The 21,555-nt window shown below is 32.7% G+C and overlaps 2 protein-coding genes across 2 annotated transcripts in view; both read right to left on the bottom strand.

The window, feature by feature from the left end:
• LOC106106174 (NADP-dependent malic enzyme-like) overlaps positions 1–1,774 on the bottom strand; it is a 7,306-nt gene extending 5,532 nt beyond the window's left edge. Inside the window, exons 1-4 of the mRNA XM_013286720.1 lie at positions 1,670–1,774; positions 1,429–1,603; positions 1,108–1,266; positions 480–661 (exon numbers count right to left, since the gene is read on the bottom strand). Of these exons, the coding sequence (XP_013142174.1) occupies positions 480–661; positions 1,108–1,266; positions 1,429–1,603; positions 1,670–1,716 (563 nt within the window). The 5' untranslated portion in view covers positions 1,717–1,774. The remainder of the gene's footprint in view (positions 1–479; positions 662–1,107; positions 1,267–1,428; positions 1,604–1,669) is intronic.
• Positions 1,775–3,593: 1,819 nt separating this feature from the next.
• LOC106106272 (NADP-dependent malic enzyme) lies at positions 3,594–21,356 on the bottom strand. Its single transcript, XM_013286824.1, has 12 exons — positions 21,155–21,356; positions 14,897–15,071; positions 13,218–13,376; positions 11,558–11,739; positions 10,922–11,102; positions 10,363–10,491; positions 9,117–9,299; positions 7,479–7,701; positions 6,185–6,327; positions 5,740–5,910; positions 5,346–5,469; positions 3,594–4,683 (listed from the first exon to the last, which is right to left on the bottom strand). Exons 1-12 carry the CDS (start codon positions 21,181–21,183, stop codon positions 4,523–4,525), a joined length of 1,860 nt encoding a protein of 619 aa, XP_013142278.1. The 5' UTR covers positions 21,184–21,356; the 3' UTR covers positions 3,594–4,522.
• Between the last annotated feature and the right edge of the window lie 199 nt (positions 21,357–21,555).

The following is a 21,555-nucleotide window of genomic DNA, read 5'->3' as shown; positions in this document are numbered from 1 at the left end:
AACTGACACTTGACTCTGACAGTTCGGAAACAAGCCTAGTCTTCTGCCTGACATCCCAAATTTACTATACTAGAGGGGACGTTTTGAAATAGATGAATCGCGTGAAAAATGTCATGATCAAGAAGGGATAAAGACTGAGATGACGGAATTAATATTAACCTGAAGGACGAAAAACTGATTCGCCAACCCTATGACAGTAGGATAAAGACAAGAGGGCGTGCCCTTCTCATGAGGATGGAGACACATGAGGGGATTTGTTTAAACTAAATTGTGCTGAAAATTTATCTTAATTGATTCTTCAAAAGGAATAACACTGTTCTATACAATCTTTGAAAACTTGTGTTAGACGTTTAGTGTTAGAAGTTTGTAAATTATTAGTTCTCGCATTACGCGAGCGCAACAAAAATCCACGTGATCCAATAATTTTGGCTGTGAGTTGATAGAAGAATAGTCAAGTCAAATACTATATGCATACTCACCAGTTATTTAAGATTTCAAGTATATGTCCTTTATCGTGAATAGTTATAAAAAGTCCTCTCGGACGTCTAAACAGCAATCCGAACCTTTGACAGGCCAAGCCAACAGTAGGTGTGTATACTATAGGCATATATTTCTCTACGTTTTCCGACAAAAGTCGGAAATACAACTTTTCATTTCTATCCTGCAAAACCAAAACTATGAAACATAAACTAAAAACATAAAAACAAACATGAACTAGTACTTTGTGTTTTTTCAGTAAATTACGAGTTATTACAATTGTGAACGATGTTTTGTCCCTTCCTGTTTAATAATAATCATCGATGAAGAAAGTAAATAAATCGAATAAAAGACATGTCCAGAAAGTCAAAATTTGTAAATCATCACATCATTAAGACTAAGGGCCTGGACCACCACTGCCTGATAGACTCAGATGACTTATAAATGACGTCAGATAAGGTAACAAAATCCGATATTTCGATCACATATTTTACACGTTGGATTGTTATCAGACAACTTACAATTTGGTGGGATTGGCCATAAATATATAGTCATTTAAGAGATACGCTCTTAAAATACCTACAGAACATTCTTTAAACATCTACTGAAAGGTAAGAATTAAATATAAACCTGTAACTCGACCAGATAGATGTATTTGTTCAAACTGTGATGATAATTATCGAGGGATAGCCGGCAATTTTCCACTTGTTCGTCTTGAGTCTTCACCACGGCTGGTAATAATCCCATTATACCTAGCGCTTGACGTTCACCTAAAGTAAATGCTACGCCCTATGAAATACAAGGAAAGTACAAATTTATCCATTCGAGTTACTATATCCTAACAGCGGAAGTCAAAGCATACTTCGAATAGATATAAAGATATTAATAAATATACTGCTATACAGAAATAAATTGAATTGAAAATAGAAGATTAAATATTTATACACATACTTTGTTGATCCGCGTATCAATTAAATGGTCTATACCTCTTGTCAGATTCAAAGAAATTATATCACCGCAAACCGTATTTATTTCACGAAGTTGAATATATCTAGGCTTTGCCAATAAACATCTTCTAGGATGATATAGCATGTAGAATATTCGTTTCAGCACTTTAAATGTATACCTAAAAAAATTAAAAGCAATTGACTATTTAGTAAGTTAATAAAAGACCACAAATGAATGTTCTTACGGTATTTCTGGAACGAAAGATATCATTCTGTTACTAATAAAATCCATTTAATCAAAAACATAACAAAAAATCTGTTACACAGAAGTAAAAAAAAAACTGTCATTTTTTAACGTAGAGTATGCACAAAAAAGAATAAAACTGACTTATATTTTTAATGACGAATGAGGCTGTAATTGAGATTTATTGTACCACTGATCTCTACAAAAGGATAGGTTAGCTGCGTTTTGTTTTAAATTAAACGCGTCAGTTATTAGTTTTAATACTCACTTATTACTCTATACTTTAAATCGTTGAAGTCTTTCCAGAACTGACTTCTTAGTCAGATGATGAAGGATTTGACGAGGGAAAGCGGAGATCGTGATGCGAGTCAGTTAGGCGAGGAGTGGAACAAAGCGAATTAAGTTTCAATCTTATATTAAGAGCCTTACAAATAAAAGCACAGTGGGGTTTTAGTTGGTAAGCTCCCTCTTATAGGTAGAGAGGGCGCGGTTCCCCACTTTAAAAAAGGTTTGTTGCAAATAAAAGGCACAATATTTTGAACATATTTAATTAGTAACATCAATTGTAGCCAACGATTTATTCTACAGATCATACACAATAACTTACGGCAGAACGAACTCATAGAATAAAAAATCCAAATTATAGCACATTAATTGACCTGTAAGAAAATCGCTTAATATTAAACTAAAACAGACAGTGTTAATGAAATCAAAGCAAATTGACAGCGTGTATGAAAATTTCAACACATTGTGTATAGACGTACACAAAATTAAACGCACAAACAGAAATTGAACAGCTTTTTTACATTTCAACACATAATAATACCTAAAATTGGTGTCTCCAGATTATTGGTGGTACAAAGATAAAATAAATAATGTCGAAATTTCCCAAATATTTAGGAAAAAACAACTCAAGTGGGGAAATTTTATAATACAACTAGGGACACCACCTAACATCGTCACAGCAACTTAAATCACTTTGTATCAATAGATACATGTCTAATGTTACATAAATTATAGTCATAAAATACTCAAAGTATAACCTTTCCGCTCAGCGAAAATAATTTCTCTATCTATCAATAAAGAATACTGAAATTGAAACACAACTTTCCAATCGAAAACGATAGTTTTAAATCGATAGTGCATCGATATTAGATCAATTGTCATCACAAAATGTACATAACACAAATCGATACTCGATAAATGCATTTTATTTAAATCAATGCAATACAAGATATTATAATTATTTATCCATATAATAAAGCATCAGTGGCCAATTTTAAATAATAACTCTGATTTTAAAAGCATGCATCTGAAAGAAAATTGTAAACAATCATGAAAAAAATAAGTACAGTAAATTAATTCTATAATAAATCACTTGGACATTCGACATTGAAATAGCAATAAAAACACTGATTCGTTTGACGCATATAAATTTAAGAAAACGAGATAAAATTGTAAAATGTTAAACTCTCAAATATACAGATATTTGTTTTATACAAACTCTCTCTTTCTTTCTTTATGACTTCATTTTTTTCAATCATAAGGTAACGTTGCATTTAACGATATTAATAATAAAAGCATATTGGATTCGGTTGTTACTTAATTTTAACGATAAATCGAAAATTATTCTATTTGCGCTCTTAAATAAATGTCTAAATGTCTTTATTTAACCACATTTTATGGTGTATTTAATACTTATCTTGTAATACAAAAATAATACATATAGTTCAGATGTAATTAATGCTGCGGTGACTAGATAATGATTTTACATGAATACATATAAAATTGAAGTTAAAAAAAAATTAAGGCGATTACTGATTTTGTCTATAAGTTGGAATAATTGTATCTGTTAAAAAAACTTACATAATGTGATCTTATTTTCATGTTAATAATACAACGCCAAATTGCAAAAAAAACTTTTCAACAAAATTTCAATTAATACCATTAAAATTTTGTTGAAAAGTGAAAGTGATATATAAATACTAAAATTCACGGTTTTCATCATTAGCATTAGTTAAATAATATTACAACCTTTCTTTACAAATAGGAAAAAAAAATAAACACACAATAAATACAAAATCAACAAAACGATTGTTAGACAAAGCACAACATTCCTTAAAACAGAATGAAAAAAAAACATTTTGTATTGCTGAAAAGGCCACTGGTTAATATTTTGTCACGATTATTCTAATTATTTAAAAATTTGTGAAACACTACCCACTATGAACACACAGACATAAGTGAATACTAAGCACTACATTCAACATTTTTATATATTTAAATTTTAAATACCGAGGTATGTAGAATGATTTGTATTTATTTTTTCATTATAATTATGATATATGAGATAAACAAAGTATCTATTTTATTGTAGCGTTGATATTTTCTATGTTATATCGTATTTTATAGTAGTAAAATGTATAAAATGGACATTATTTGAACACTATTTAGTAATTTGGCGTATCGAACCTATTGCCCGTTAAACCTTTTTTATTTAACTGACACGTAGAAAAGGAAATCTATTGATTTGAAAATTGCTTAAACCCTCTCTAATAATTACATTGCCAAAGGTTTTGTATGTCAACATTATTGCACATAAAAATAGGTCAAAAATAAACGCGTTTAATTAAAATTGTTTCGACTGACTCCAGAGTATGCAGATCTTGAAAATGAAAACATTAAAATTATTATGATATTGGACTACGGAAATATTTCATTTTAATAGATTTCATTAAAGTTATAGTTGGTCAAATTGTAAAAATTAAAAATAAATTGTTGGTTAGGATTATTTTTCAATTTTATGGCAACACTGATTAAGTAGTGGTGTAATAATTTAAATGTCATTTTAAGTTTAAATATTTTTAGGTACGGGCTGTATCGGTCGCACGTTGAATTTCTCCTCGGGTTTCCAGCCCCACACCACCGGCATAGAACTTTCATAGTTATAGTTGTACATCTGGTTTTCCACATGTTTCGATATATCTTTCGGCTCTGGATATACTGAGGCGAGACCTGAAAACATAAACAATTCCTCTTTTATTTCTTTCAAACGTTATTGAATATGCTACAAAATACACACTTACGCTATCTAATAATACTAAAGTTAATTACACAATACATAAAGTATTAATGGTTTGTGCTAACGTTAAAATTCAACTTTTAAGTAGTTCTAAAGAGATAAGCAAACGATAAAGTAATAAACCATATTTACTATCAAAAAATATTTACTGTTAACTCTACATCATTTACTTTATTTCAAAGATTCGTTTGAATTGAAAACATTAAAAATAAATATTTCCCTGAAGAAAATTTATTAATTTTCGGGTGTTTGGACCATTCATTATTACAATGTACTACATTTCAGTGTTAAGAAAAAACTAAAATAAAATTGGAACAAACCAGTGATTTTTTCCAATATTGATTATATTGTTAACTCATTGTAAACCTGCGCATAATGAAAAATAAATATAATAAAACATACAAAAAGAACCGGCAAAACTACCGGCTAACTAATTTATAAGAAATAAAAAAACGCTGTTAAATAAACAGCGATAAATATAATTTGCAAACATTTCCTTTTTCGTTCTTGTTTAACTCAATAGTTCACTGTTATATTCCTATAAGTATAATGTGTAGATATTTTTTTTATAAAATATTTAAAGATATATACATACCCTCATCATAAGCCATCTTAGCGACCTCTATCGCGATGGAGAGAGAAACATCCTTCACCTCGGCCAGCGAGGGATAGATACGGCCAATGGACAGATCAGCTTCGCTTACATAATTAGCCAGTGTCTGAAAACATAAAAGCAAACGATTTCGAAAAAGATTCTAATATATAAAAAAGTAAATCATCATTTAATTACATTATTTATTAATTTCATTAAATTTAAAACTGAACCTCAGACTAAAACATTTCAATTCAATAATTCGTCATTTAATAGAAACATTTAACATTAAATTGAATTTTTAGTCATATAATTGAAACATTTCTCATTTAATTGAATTTTTTCTCACATTAAAAATTGTTTAAAATAAATAAGTTGGTTAGAGATGTAAAATTACCCTCGCTGCAGTCAAGAACATAGTCTCTGGTATGTGGTGGGTGGCGGTGGCGATGACGCCGAGCGCGATGCCGGGGAAGATGTAGGAGTTGTTCCCCTGCCCCGTGTGGTACTCCTTGCCGCCGTACTGCACCGCCGGGAACGGAGACCCCGACGCGAAGATGCAACGACCCTGGACATAAATTAATCTTATCTATCATTTAAAATTGGTAGAGCCCTCTTTTAAGGTTTTTTTCCAATTTATTTACCCCTAATTTTAATCGCGTAAAATACATAGCCGAAAGCGTCTTGTAAGTCCTTAACCTCTGAACGAAAGATGAGATTTGGCAAAGGTATAAAGGATAGTCTGGAAGACCACATAGGTTACTTACTTTTTTTTAATTCCACGCAACGGAGCCGTGTGTGAAAGCTAGTCTTTTATTAGACTTAGTTACTGTGGTTCTAACCTCAGTGTGATCGTAAGCATCCTGTGCGGTGCACTCCGCCTTGCTGGTGGGGTTGGAGAGCGCGAAGATCACCGGCCGCTCGATGTTGCGCGCCATCTGCTGCAGCACCTTCGGGGTGAACGCGCCGCCCACAGTCGAACAACCTGCAATGTAATATTATGTGAAGTACAATTTTACTCTACACTAGAAGTTGCCCGCGACTTCACCTGCGTGAAATTCTAAAAATAATAAATAAGTACCCCATGTTATCATTGACAACATAGCTTTTTATTGGTGAAAGATTTTTTAAAATCGGTATAGTAGTTTTTAAGTTACTTCAATACATACTAAAATAAACTTTTTTCTTTATAATATTAGTATAGATAATAAATGGATGGATGTAGTCTGGTTAAGAATATAGAAGAACACACATGCTACAAACCAAGTAGTTACTTTTTTACTCCAGGCGGACGGAATCGCAGGAACAAAACTATAGGTTTTAAAAGATCACATGTAATGTAAAGAAATAAATTTAAGATTGTATTGAAACATCAATCAGTCTCAATATCATATAATATCCCAATAAACAACATGGAAACAGTAGCAAATAAACTGGTCAATTAGTCCCAAGGTCATTTTTGTCATCAATAAAATATTGAAATTACCTTCATAATTAATTATTCAATAAAACGACGACTGCCAACAATATATCAACTAAACATATTTATTTTATTAACACTATAGACAACATCTATCTCGCTGAACCCACATACAGGGTGTTTCTTAACAGACTGATCACAAGCTTTATGGAGTTAGAGGATCTTAATAGCTATTGTTTAATGGCAAGCTACGGTGACTGATTTTCTGTAGTTTAAAAGTTATTTAATTTTTAGAGGACTACCTCCTAAAATCTCATGATCCGTCCGTAAGAATCATTCTGTATAGCTTAAACAATAATATATGAGTGAACACTAATCTTTGGAATTGTTACAAATAATATAAAAATGTAACTGAAGCACACCGAGATCAGGATAATTGTTTAACTGTCTTTTCCACCCATTATCATATAAATCGATTTATTTATACCTGTTTTAATTGTATTAAACTTTCCACTTATTACTTACTAGCTTTCGCCCGCGGCTCCGTCCGCGTGGAATTAAAAAAAACGAAAGTGAGTAGCCTATGTGTTCTTCCAGACTATTGTCTATGCCCAATTTCATTGTAATCCGTTCAGCCATTTAGACTACAAACTCTAACAAACATCCATCTAAACTTTCGCTTTTATAATATTGAGTAAGATTGACTTATTACATACCAATAAGACAGCTGGGTTTAATCTTCGCCACACACGTCTCAAAGTCCTTCTCTGGTTCAATATCTTTGCCGAAAGCTTTCGCATGTTCGGGGACTCCGCCCTCGCGTCGCGTCGACAGTAACCCGTCAACGTCAAACATATACACTCGCTCACGAGCCTGGCGCTCCGTCAGACCCTCAGACATCATAGCAGCCACCGTCAGGTTAGCGATGCCGTTTGACGCCTAAGAATTACATCTACATCACTACTAAGGTACAATCGGGAAAAATGGTGGTATTCCTTAAAAGCTACAATATTTTAAACATATTCAACGAGACGAGGAACCACGAAAATCCTCGTCGCCACTTTTATATGTGAATTAAACCAAATAATTAATAAGGATTATTTATTAGCACGCTTAATGTAGTACAGATCCAAAGAGCAAGAGAGAAGTCAAAGAAAGAGCGAGACAGATACATAGTAAAGATGCGTTCATAAATGAGTTTGATATCTCACAAAAATAAATAAAACGTAGCTTATAAATGTGTCTTTACGAAAACGATTAGTGCAAAACTGGCGGTGTTTCACCTTAAAAGCTACAATATTTTAAATGTTTTGTAACGAGACGCGGAAAAAAACCAATACAACGCTTATAAATGTGTCTGTACGAAAAAAGTTAGTTAATGATACACTGCAAACTTTTTTATTATTATTCCTTTATAAGCATAACTCACTGTTATCTAATTAGTTACTTGTAGGAAGTGACGGAGTTTGTCTCGTTGCAATGCAAGGCAATTTTCCTGAAGTAGAACACCGCAGATTTCCGCGATTGTACATACATCGCGAAGAATTTATAAGGATTCGAAGTTGATGAAATGTAGCAATTGTTTATGAAAAAAAAGTTTGGAAATGTCTATTCTATACCTTAAAGTGACACAATTTAATTTATATCTTACTAGCTGTTCCCATGCGGCTTCATCCGCAGGTAATTATAAAAACTTTATTTTATCGTTTACATTTGTCAAATTATCAATTGCAAATGTCAAAATGACATGACATGATGACAACCTTGCTTCCTTGATGTTGGCAGCAACTTTTGGTATCTTTAACTTATGGTCTCTTTCCCATATTAGGGATTTATCCAAAATATTTTTGTTTACCCCCTAAGTTTAATGGCGTGATAATATATAGCCTAAAGCTTGACGTAAGTGTAGGACTTTCAATTAAAAAAAGGATTATTCAAAAATATGCTGTAATTGCTGACATCTTAGGAAACAAAGAAGTGTGTGTTTACGCTTTATTATAATAGTATAGAAGTATAGATATAGATTTTTGGTTTATTCGTTTGTGTATAAGGTAGTATTATTCACATTTTCATGGTACATAAAATCATCATCATCATCATCATCTGTAAAATCCCTTATTTTTGCATATCTTGAGACTAATCGTTCATTTGCAACAAATAGACAACATCATCTTCCTCCTTATCCTACTTCCAAGTCCAAGTCTTAACAAGTTTTTGTCCTCCACATAACTCTATCATACGTCATCTGTCATCACTCCCTTTTTGATCATGTCACCTTTCACGCAATTCATCCATCTCTTTCTAGCAACAAAAGCTAACAAATTACAATTATCAAAGGAAACATTTAAACTTACGGAACCCGCTCCCAGGAAGAGGTAGATGTTCTCGCTGAGTTTCCTCTTGGTGACCCTGACTGCGGCCATGAGGCCGGCCACCGCCACGCTCGCTGTACCTTGGATGTCGTCATTGAACGTGCAGTACTTGTTCCTATACTTCTGGAGTAGACGACCCGCGTTTATTAACGCGAAATCTTCGAACTGGAAAAATGAAAATTAAAAAAAAAAACATATAATTGCGAAAGTTAAGATGAATGGATGTTACTTTGTAGCATGAACTGTTGAACGGATCTGGATGAAATTTTACTTTTGTTTTTTTTTTTAATAAGACACAGACGGAGTTGCGGGCAAAAACTATAGACATAATATTCGGTATTTTTTGCTATCAAGTATTAAGAGATGATTTTATTTCAGAATGTAACGCCGAACTCATCGCTGTTAAATGGTCGATAAAGGCGTCGCTTAGTGTAGATTTAATATAAATACTACACTGCGGAATTAACAAATTTAAATGCGGCAGATAAACTACATTTATTGCTTGTTTCATAATAAATTTCGGTGAAAACCAAACTTGTTCCAGTTTTATCCCCTTTATAGATTGAATCTTTCCGTCCATTATCGCTAACAGGCGTAACTGCAAATGGCACCTGCCAGAAACTTCCCGGCCTACGTTAAATCATTGCAATCCATCTTTATAGCAATTTAAAATTAAAGGCAAAGAACACATCCTGTATTTAACAGTACTCAAAACTTTAAATTTTAACCCATTTAGAAGTAAAAGAAGAATATATTTAATTACAACCAAACGCCGAAATTAAGAGACGGGCGTTAAATATCACATATTGATTTTTTTTTAATTATGAGATAAAGTGAAGTAATTTCGTAAAATCAGTCTACATTGTGATGTGAGAAAAAGTGTATTAAAGGAGACGTTATAGAATATATGAAATTTAACAATAAATATACATTTAATCTTTGAAAACATATAGACTTTTACTTAGGAAGGAAAATCAGTAGCCGTCGAATAGATAATAAGAATGAGGACGCTAATGTATACGGTGTTACCCGATCTCCTTATGCTGGGTTGCTGAAGTTTCCATTTACTTTATTATGATGATTCATAAATGTTATGTTAAACTAAATTTCAAAGTAGAAACTCTCAAGTTACGTAGTTCGGAGTCGCGTTTCAAGAATTTATCGAACCAAAAACACGAATGGTTAAAAGTGTTTAGGAAACTGGGCATTATAGAGTGTCGTAACTCACCTGTAGCAGCGTATTCTGTCCATATCTCTGCACGCACGCCTCCATGAACTCATCAATAAACTCATCATACTCCTTCCCTCTTGTACGTCGCTGTCGCAGCCCGATGTAAAGGGGATCCTCCAACAGATCCTGTTCAACGAAACTCAATCATATTCCCTTACCTTAAGGTGTATTTCACCTTTAAATGCTAACGCACCTTGGGATTTAAGTATTTATGTATGTGCCATAAAACGTTCAATGCAAAATGGCGTGGAAAACAGCAATTATTTACTTGTTTGTTTACGTAACCATCTAAAGTGACAAGTCTATACATTCTGATATGACAGTTTATATGTATTTTGATTTTTATTGTTTCAAGGTCACGACAAAGCTGTCAACTTGTCATTGTCAAGACACGATATAAAAGGAGTCTTGGTGTAAATGTAAAGCCTATAAACGCTCAGTTCTGACAGTTTTAACTGAGAAGTCTACCACCAATATTTGCGTGTGTAAGCAAATTTAATTGATCACTCGCGTGTTCAGTTATAACTGTCATAAACGTATGTCTTTAACAACATACCTGATTGTCAGTCCCCACATCAAGCGTGATCGGCAAACATTGGTGAGGTTTGATCCCAGCAAGCGCGGTGTATAAGGAGAGTTTGCCGACCGGGATGCCCATACCGTACGCGCCCAAATCACCTAGACCCAAGATCCGTTCACCGTCGGTGAAGACTATCGCTCTTACATCAGGCTCGGGCCTACAAATACACCAATTGCTGCTCTAACTTGCTACTACAGCATTTGTAGGTATTAAAGACTAGCTACTGCTCGCGACTTCGCCCTCGAAATTAAAAAAATATCTTACGTTACTCACTAATAATGTAGCTTCTTAATTGTGAAAGATTTTTTTTAAATCAGTCCATTAGTTTTTGACTTGTTTATATACATACAAAAATAAAAATCTTTCGTCTTCATATTAGTGTGGATTACATAAGCATACAATTATACAAACCGGTTTAGAGTTTATGTTTATGCTTGAATAAGACTTTGAAGGCGCAAGAAGCAAAGTTTGGGACCTAAAACCCTTATTAAATCTATAATTTGCGAGATACCACATTTCTGTTTAAGCAAAAGCATTAAATAGCTTTTTGCAATTCATACTATTCTAGTTGCAGTTAAAATAACAAGAATATATAAGCATAAAATCACTTACCAATTCTTCAATATGTTAAATATATGTCCCTTATCATTGATGGTAATAAAGAGACCTCTTGGTCTTCTATAGATGAGACCGAACCTCTGACACGCTAGACCCACAGTCGGCGTGTAAACGATTGGCAAATACTTCTCCACATTCTCTGATAAAAGTCTGAAGAACAACTTTTCATTTCTATCCTGCAATAATTCATTGTCACTGTAAATACGATAGCAATATTATAAGTCAATAAACTAAGATTGCGTACACACTTTCGACTAAACTGTCGCACAACTGTTTAGTCTCATTTTAATTCCTATAAGCTTATATGAAGCGCGCACTCATTATTAGTTGTGCAACTAAACAGTTGAATTGCCTGCGAAACAATCGATAATCGCACAACAGTTGTGCGATAGTTTAGTCAAAGGTGTGCGCTCTAATACAAGAAGAGTTCTACTTAGATTAAAATAAATAGTATTTTATTTAAGTCAAATAAAAATATCAAGCGAATTGAAATTGCAAATACTTAAACATGCGGTCGTAACATTTATATCGTCTAAAAAGTCTATTAATTGTAATAAAATTTAATTCAAACGACGAGGAAAACTACACAGATTCCTAACCAGCCAGCCTGTCGTAAAATTAAAATAATATGCTAATAAATTTTTAAAACTTAATTACTACTATACAATGGCTACAAGTATTAAAAAAAATACAACTGTGCATAAAGTGTATCTAAGTGTAATTTAAGCATTCAAGCAATGGATACTCTAAAATAAAATAGGCATCGCTAGTATAATTGACCTTGTAAAGTTAGTTTCCTACCGTACATACTAGATATCTACAGCACTAGCAATCGTTAAAATTTCCTCTACAATTGTCTACTATAATTTCCCATCCTTCAATTCAAAGTGGATAAGATCATGCAAGGAAAAAGTCTATATTTCCTCAAAAGGTAAATCTAATCAGACGCTTATCTGTGCATATAAAAAAACCAAGGTCATTCTAATCGATGCTAATCATGGTCGACTATATTTGCGACTTCAAACTTTATTAAGAGCGCACACACCTTTGACTAAACTATCGTACAACTGTTTAGTCGCGTTTTGATTCTTATGAGCTTATATGGAGCGCAATAATCGATTTTTAATTGTGCTAAACAGTTGAATGGGCTGCGAAACAATCGACAATCGCACAACCGTTTACTCAAAGGTGTGTGATTTAAACAAAAACTTAATCTTGAACTCAAAGGTTGTGTTAGCTTTTTAATTATTTTGATGTATTCTGTATTCTTGAAGGTTATTTAGTCTGTGCTATAAATCAATACCATGTGTCATAATTTGAAATAACGATAGTAATTGTGATCCAAAACATTATTTAAAATATTTATGTCATGGTTTTAAAATGTCGTAATTGTGCTTGTTATGTTAATAATCGGATAGTAGTCGGATGTCAAAAATAAGGGTGTTGCATTAGCTCGACGACACGACGGCCATATTGGTAAGGTTATTTTGTGTAAATTGGAAGTAAACATAAGAGGTAATGAAGACTATATTTTATTAAAGCATAACATGGCTGTGACGCGCATAGTTGCATGCAGAAATAGTACAAATGTCACCGTATAAAATTAACATAAGGCTTATTGCACATCAATGGTACCTTTATTGTTTTTAGTCACCTGTAACTCGACGAGGTAAAGGTATTTATTCAAATTGTCCTCATATCTGTCTATCGATATCCTACAGATGTCCAGTTGTTCCTCTTGAGATTTAAACTTGGCAGCCAATAAGCCGTGTATGCCGAGAGCTTGACGCTCTTCTAGTGTAAATGCCAGACCCTGAAATAAAAAATAATATAAAACAAGCCATAAAAAATACTGCATAGTTACGAACTTGAGCTATACAAATATTAAGACATTTATCATGGTGCGTCATACATTTATGTAGACGATTTTTGTAGACGGATAGATATCTATGCGGAGACTATGTAGCCGCCAATAATAAACTGATTTTAGACGTTTATGTACCACGATTACTAAAAGTAAGTAAAAGAACAATCCAGAATCATCAAAAATAAATTCGCTTCTGAATTAAGCTCTCACTAACTGCAATTTAATTAGGAATTGCGGACCACTAAAATCGGGTGGACAATGGAGTTCACCATTTAATGATTTGTTTATTACCAAAATCATAAACATTATTGATAACTTAAGGAGTCCCTTTAAAAGATTTAGGGCTAGTCCCACTAAATTGTAAATTGTCTGATAACAATCGAACGTGTAAAACATCGAATTTTATTCCCTTATGACAGTGACGTCATTTTTAAGCTATCTGAGCCTATCAGCCAGTAGGACAGGCCCTTAGTATGAACTTTAATTTCCTTTGTATTAAAAATTCCAGTATTAATAAAATCCACGTGCGATGATAAGATTATACCAAAATAATATCAGTCAACCCAAATCAGCTAAGTTCAGAGAAAATCGTAGTCATATCTTATCAACTGATAACAATTTTGCAGTAAAATTAAATCAAATGATTACATGTCATTCGTCATATTATATAATTAACATGCGCAATTCAAGACGTAACTAATACTATGTTAATTTGTCAAAATTAATAATATTTATCAGGATTAACTACAAGTCACGTGAATATTATTACTTATTTTAAATGTTGAGACGCATGACAGTGCATTAAGTACACGATTTACGAACACAATGACACAAGAAAGTAAAGAATTAAAGCTAGATTTTTGTTTTCAGTTGTTATGAGGGAAATATGGGCAATATTGTTCAAAATACAAGTGTTACGACAGCGTAAACCACTGCCTAGCGGTGGTATCCATCTTTACAAATATCTTGGCAGGTCTACAGTTCGTTGCACACTAACAGTTTAACTGACCAGTTAAAACTGTTATAACTGCACGTCAAGAGGCGTAAGTCATTTAAAATTTTGTTCTGCGCAACGACTTGCACCATGTTCCGATCCGCCATGAATTAAAAAAAGCAATACCAATACAACTCACAATAGAAGACAACCCTATGACAGCAAAATAAACGAGTTTATTTACAACATTACGTACTAAAAAATTTGGCATATTTTCAATTTCTTGTAATACACAACATATGACGAAAATAAATTTGTTTGTGTCAAGGGTCGAAGTATACAGATGTGAAGGAAGAGTTGACATTCCACGCAAAAATCATCATGCGATGTCAATGACCTAGCGATGATTAAAGAAAAACTCCGTTACAATATGAAAATAACCCAGACATTATTATGAGTACATTCCTCTTGAATGTACGTCGAACTTTAAACGACACTGAAACAGAATTTTCAACATTTGTAATAAATTCACCTTGTTGAGTCGTGGGTCCCTGAGATGGTCGATTCCTCGCACCATATTTGGGCAGATAATATCGCCAGTAACTTCGTGGTAGGTCCTGCATTGTGGTACTGATGGGTCGAGGAAAACTGGGCTATTTGTTAGTGCGTAGGGCAATGCCCTTTTGGGTCCTATATTTGTACAGCATCTGAAACAATGAAAATAAATTTTAAGATGATAATTTCAACATGATATATTTATAACAAACATATACCAAGAGAAAAAATTAAGACTAAAGCATGCCAAACCGCCCGAGCGTAACAATGACGATTCCGAAAAGACTCGCTAAAATAAAACTTCACTAAACATTGAATATAGTGTTAATATATTTGTTATACTTGTTTTCTGTGTGTGTAATTTCTTTGACACTATCAAAAAACCAGTAAGAATGTCCCAAATAGTGTGACGTATGACGTCACATAATTATTAGGCAACTGATTTGCAAATATGTTCAATTTATTTATACGAGTCACGACTTCTACTGAACGACATTTTACCAGAAGCAGCGGTAACAAATTAGTCATAGGTTACATACGTGATGTAACACCTATAACACAAATGGTAAGACGTTTTCGAACGTTGTATGTTCATATTACTTGCGTATAACCATTCCCTAACATATAGAGTTTTTATAAATACTTTTCCAATGCCGTAAGTTAACTATATCTATACTTGAAACTTAACGGACTTCATCATTTCTGACGTGTCGTGTATGACGTCGTTCATATAAATACGACAAAGGCTGCAATGAAGACCAAGATCAAGGCGTTCAAAGTCACGTTTGTTCTATCGTCTATTATTAATGTGTTGTTTAGCAAAGTAAATAACTTTTTCCTTTCCATTGCATCAGCCATAATCCATGGCCGAGTGAATATGAAGGGGGCTAAATGTAACATTGTTGCTTTTATGTTTAATTATGAAAATGTATTCAGAGTAGACAGAAAGATGAAAAGGACTTTAGTCGTCCTTATAATCGTATAATAGCCAGCAGAAATGTTTAGCTAGAGAAAACATGAATGTATTTATGAATGACTAGCTATTGCTTGCGATTTCGTCGACGAAAAATTTAAAATTATAGTCTATGTGACTCAGCGTAAGTTACAAAAATAAAAATCATTCCTCTTTATAATGTTTAGTTTAGAGTATTATCATATTGTAATCACATTGTCGCATTTTTAAATTCTAATGCAATTACACAAAATTTAAGTAATGTTTACTTTTGCTTCTCCGTAAAAAGAAATGTCACTATTGTTTGTCTATTAATAAATTGCAAAGTTGCAAGTTTACGAAACATTTGGTTTCAATTTACGCGTGTTGTTAAGTCGTTTTGTCTGTTTTAATTAAGTAATTATAATTATGTTTATATGTGTATCAAAATAAGTGATGGTAAAACCCTTGATAACATCTAAATATAAAACAGATAAGGGGCACGTGAATTACGTAAATGTTAGAGATATGTTAAGGCTGTAAAAGTTAGAAATATCAATGTACTGTGTAAATATGTTCTTATAATCAGAATTTTAAAATCATAGACGTACTGTCAATATTTACGTTACCCCAACAACGTAAATTTTTAAAACGTACTTTAGAAATATCTTGCTTGGTAAAATGAATCTGGCAGTTTTTGCATTTCGCAAAGAAATATTTTTGAAGAAAATCGTTATCAGATCCGCTAACAAGAAAATTGTAATAATTTTTTTAATCGCTTATGCAGTAACTTTTATTAGCCATAAAAATACTGCTTTATAAAATAACTTCGGACATAAAAAATATTTAATTGGTCTACAAGCATCTTAGCAAAATATTTTTTTCTCGTGTATCTAATTTTTATCTACATGTATATCATATTCTACTTCGATATGTGAAAAGTCTTGACGTCGAAATAATCCTCTCTTCAGTCGTTCACTGGCATTGTCACATGTAAAACCTCATACCAATTCTACTGGAAACGTTAAGTACGTCATTAACAATGGAAATCAATACCCGAGGACGTCGTTCAATGTCGACTTACTCAAACAAGAGTTTACTGTTGCGAACAGACTTCGAGTTAACTTTTACATGAAATATTTTCGTTACAGTCAAGAATGCACACTAAAACCAAAATCAATAGTTGTTTACTGAACTCAGAGCCAGGAATAAACAGTCGCTTAGTTTAGAATTCTCATAGAAAATCTACGCAGATAAACTCTACAACCACTAGTTATATTTGTGCGCTTTAGTGACAGTCTTGGTGGTAGAATAATGAACTATATGTATATCCTATTAGATACATATCGAGTTGTCACGATTTCATCGTATAATCACTTGTCATAGATACATCAAAAAAAATAAGTAGAATTAATTATCATTTACAACTTCAGATAAATTAAACAGCAACTTTCTAGCTTCTTAAAACCGATGTATCATTTTAAAAACATCGGACGTATGATTATTGACGTAAACTTAGATCGCCCGCACATCTTTAACTATCGAACAACTTTTCACTCGCGCTTTGATTCCTATAAGCTTATATGGAGGTGCGTACACTCGATTTTTAGTTGTGCAACTAAACAGTTGACTTGGCTGCGAAACAATCGACAACAGTTGTGAGATAGTTTTGTCAAAAGTGTGCGCCCGCTCTTAACGTAAACTCTGTCTTATTTTCCATTAGATCTGTAATATTCACACTGTTCCAACAAGGTTAATAGTATATGTTGCAGTAAATTACAGATATACAAAATTATTAGGTACAATTAAAATTTCCTGTTACATTACGTCGAGGTAACACGCCCATAGCTGTATTACGTAGGTTACTCGCGAAATAATTTTGCCATATGATTAACAAGTACGTGGCACAATTGATGACAGGTTCAAATTATGAATTTATCACATTTGCACGTATTACAGTTTTTAACATATTATATAACCTTATTTACAGTCCCAATTTTGAAAATTGCGTATTTCATTATAATTGCGAAAGCTTGGATAGAAAAATGTTCGTTACTGCTTATCTCCAAAAATTTCTTAACGAATCACGATGAAATTTCAGCACAAAAGTAGGACAGCCTGGAAGATATAAGCCTACTTACCATGACTTTTCTAATTTTTTAATCCGCACGAACGGAGTGGTGAACAAAAACTAATCTTTACTATAAATATGAGTTTGCAAGAAATGTATAAACCGACGAAAGGGAAAAGGAAACGTCACCGACATTCTGTCGTAAATTCTATAATGAGACGATTTCCTTAAGATTTAACACGAACATTTGTAATAAAATAAGAAAAACTGGTATCATAAAACGTAAGAGATACATTTCCAACAATTTTATCATGTATTGTATTGCAAATACAATTACCTATTTGTTTCCGAAGTGACTTTTGAGTGATAAGATACAGGGAAAGCCAGTTTCAAGGTGACGGAAAACCGCAACACGATCAAACCAAACCACTTACATATGCTCACTTCACTGCCGTAATATTTTTTATATCTTAAGGAATTCTTGATGTATAAATGCATACTGAACAAGATTAACTTCAATGTGAAATATTTTTCTTTTTTTTAATTTTCTGCAGGACAGAGACCCAATTGCTTTTCGTACTTTAAAGAGTTAGCATACAAAGAAAACGTAATTTTAAACTGAAAAAATCTGCTTTCCAAATCACAAACAATGTTATAAAATTTACGCCCAGTAATCATAACAAGGCACAACGGTCACTGACCTCGATTTTGATTCCAATTATTGAGTCAATATACAGTTACAACTGTTTTAACATTTTCAGATACTTTTTTCACAACAGATTTTACGTATCTTATTACGTGTGCGAATCATGTTATAAAAATTAACATACATACAGTATTGTGTATTTTAATGTAGAGTACTGTAATAGTAAAGTAAGCGCACAATGTTAAATTTGTAGGGGTGTTGCCAGACTTTTACCCAATAAGATCATGAATTGTAGTCCTTTTCCCTTTCCACCTTTTTCTTTTTAGAAAAGGATGGGAAGAAAAAGTAAATTTTGAGGGAAAATTTCCTTTTTGTGTGTGTCTCTACTTCCGTCTCGATTAGGGTAGGCAACTCGTTTGCAATTGCGGATGTCTAAGGGCAGCGGTCGCTACGGCATTTCGGCGGATTCAGGTGGTCGCTTGCTCGTTTGCCACCTCATAATATAAAAAAAGAAAAAAATCATAAAAGAGTGAATAGAGGGTTTAATAAGCTTGTTAAATTTAAATGCATTATAATTATATATTGTACCTTATTTGTAGTATACGTATCTGATAAAACGATCAATACCAAGATAGGCTGCGCGTGAAGAAACAGAGGCGCACATAACGAATACAGCTCGACATAATTAAAGATTACGTACGTTCGTAAATTATCAAAAATATTTCAGTTAACACCATTTACAAAATGCTTTCGTGTTGCAATGTAAACTCTGAGACAGAATAAATTTGCGAGTGTACTTTCAATCTCTATTCTACCAAATTGCATAAATAAAGAAACTAGATAGACATATAGCAAGTACATAATATTATGTTGTAAGTGTAATTAACTCTCTCTTAAGATAAATCGTAACAAACGTAGCATAATCTATAAAATTAAAGGTTCACTTCAGTGAACCTTTAGGTAGTCCTATAGGACTAATGTTTGGTTTCCAAGCTGCATTTAACAATTCAATACTGTTTTTGGTTCAAAAACTTCATTTAAGCAATTTCGAACAACATAGTTTGACTCTTACTCTATTGAAAATTAGATCAACTAAAGAATCACTAGGTAATGATAAAATGGATGGAAACATCAGCAACCCAACATAAAATGTGAAGGGAGGGGACATAATCAAAGCATCACACAAGACTTATTTATGAATTGTAGAAAAATAGATAACCATTTTGAGACAGTTGAGATAAACTCTGAATATAAGAATACCAAATATTTCTGTAACCAAAGTACTGCCAGTATCATTGACCATTTGATATTTAAAGGTCCCTTCCTTGCAATGGAAAGGCTTCCTTTTATGTAAACTATACAAAATTTTGTTTGATATCAGTTAATGCAAAATACCTACTGATATTATGATTAGACAATAACAATGTAGACTGTATGAAAACTAGTTACAATGTCACTGAATATATTTTTAGCTTACAGCAAGTAGTGCCAACTTTATAATAACACTACAGTAACAACATACATATATATAGTTATAAAAACTTTAGTGAGATACAAGAAAAATGTTATTGCTGAGTTTATTCAACTTTAAAAACAACATAGCAAAAAATTGACTTTGTAATAAAACATAAACATTTAATATTGTCTTTATTTGTATTGCAATTTCAATAGCTATTTTTAAATTACAGTTTTTTTCTTTAGCTGTAGGAATACATAATGTACCAACACAACAAAAAACAAGAGTGATATACAAAAAAGTTTAAATTACAAAAATAATATAACATGACATGATCTGTGGAAAATCCAAGGGTTAGTGATCTCTTATTTGTACAATTGTTTATTTCTACTGAGGTTTTAGTGAAGTGAAAATTGATGAATGAAGCTCAAGCCTATGATCTGGGTTACCATGGGTTGCCAATGACCCATAGATGTATAAATACTGTGTTTCTATAAGAATCAGACATTTTAGATGCTGGGTTAACAATGTTTATCTTGCGATATATTGAGCTGCTCGCATCAACGATAACTGTATCACCTTTTCTTTTACATAAGATAATGAAATTAAGTGTATAACATTCATCTAGATTTTACAGAAAGAAAAAACATAATACACGACACTTCTACATTGCTATAATAGGTTTCTTAAATTAATTGCTGGCGTAAGTGCTATTTTCATTCAAAACAAAACGTTTTAACTCCGCTTATATTTGAACAGTTACGTGGAAGTAACGATCGAAAAGATCAATAAGAGGCGGACTAAACATCGAGGAAATATTTGGGAATTCTGAAAGAGAGACGACATTAACACTAAGTTGAGACCTTGAAACGAATCACAGTACGCGAAAATATTTCCTAGAAACCATGCCATTGCGATTACAAAAAGTACCGTAGCAATATGTGATTTACGCGTGGTTTAATAAAACATTCAACTTTACTAAATGTTACTAAATCCCTTATTCAGCCAATACAAATTGATTGTTAAATATTCATCATTCATGAATGTAATAGTTTTTAATTTGTATACAATTGTAATAAAACACAGGTGTCACGTTATGTAAACTCCAAAAATAAACGAAAAGGTACTTACTTCAATGACCTGGGAACACAGGAAAACATTTTAAAAAATATATTTCATATACTATAATGCAATTCACTCAAATTCTATGTTTCACTCTCCGAGTACTGTGGTTATTTTAAATTATATTGTTAACGCCCTCCATGTGGGGCTATGCGTGTAGATTTCGGATTCCGTTCCGTTTCTGACTGTTTCTGAATTCTGCTTTCTGTCTTTCGCATTTGCACATTCAGCCACAGACTCACTGATCCATGGATAATACTTAAGTGCACTGGTATTTACTGACATTCATGGAAATGCGCTAGTTAGGTCGCTGCTTGGAAATGGCAGGTTTTGCTTCACTTCAACTTGAAAGTGCCAGTCGAAGTTACTGGCGGCAAATTAAATCTCTTTTATTAGTTCGAGTTTCTATC

This window comes from Papilio polytes, unplaced genomic scaffold, assembly GCF_000836215.1.
Source record: "Papilio polytes unplaced genomic scaffold, Ppol_1.0 DF822289.1, whole genome shotgun sequence".
Taxonomy (NCBI): Eukaryota; Metazoa; Arthropoda; class Insecta; order Lepidoptera; family Papilionidae; genus Papilio; species Papilio polytes.
The sequence above is the reverse complement of the archived record's forward strand: the minus strand, read 5'-3'. Positions and strand labels throughout refer to the sequence as shown.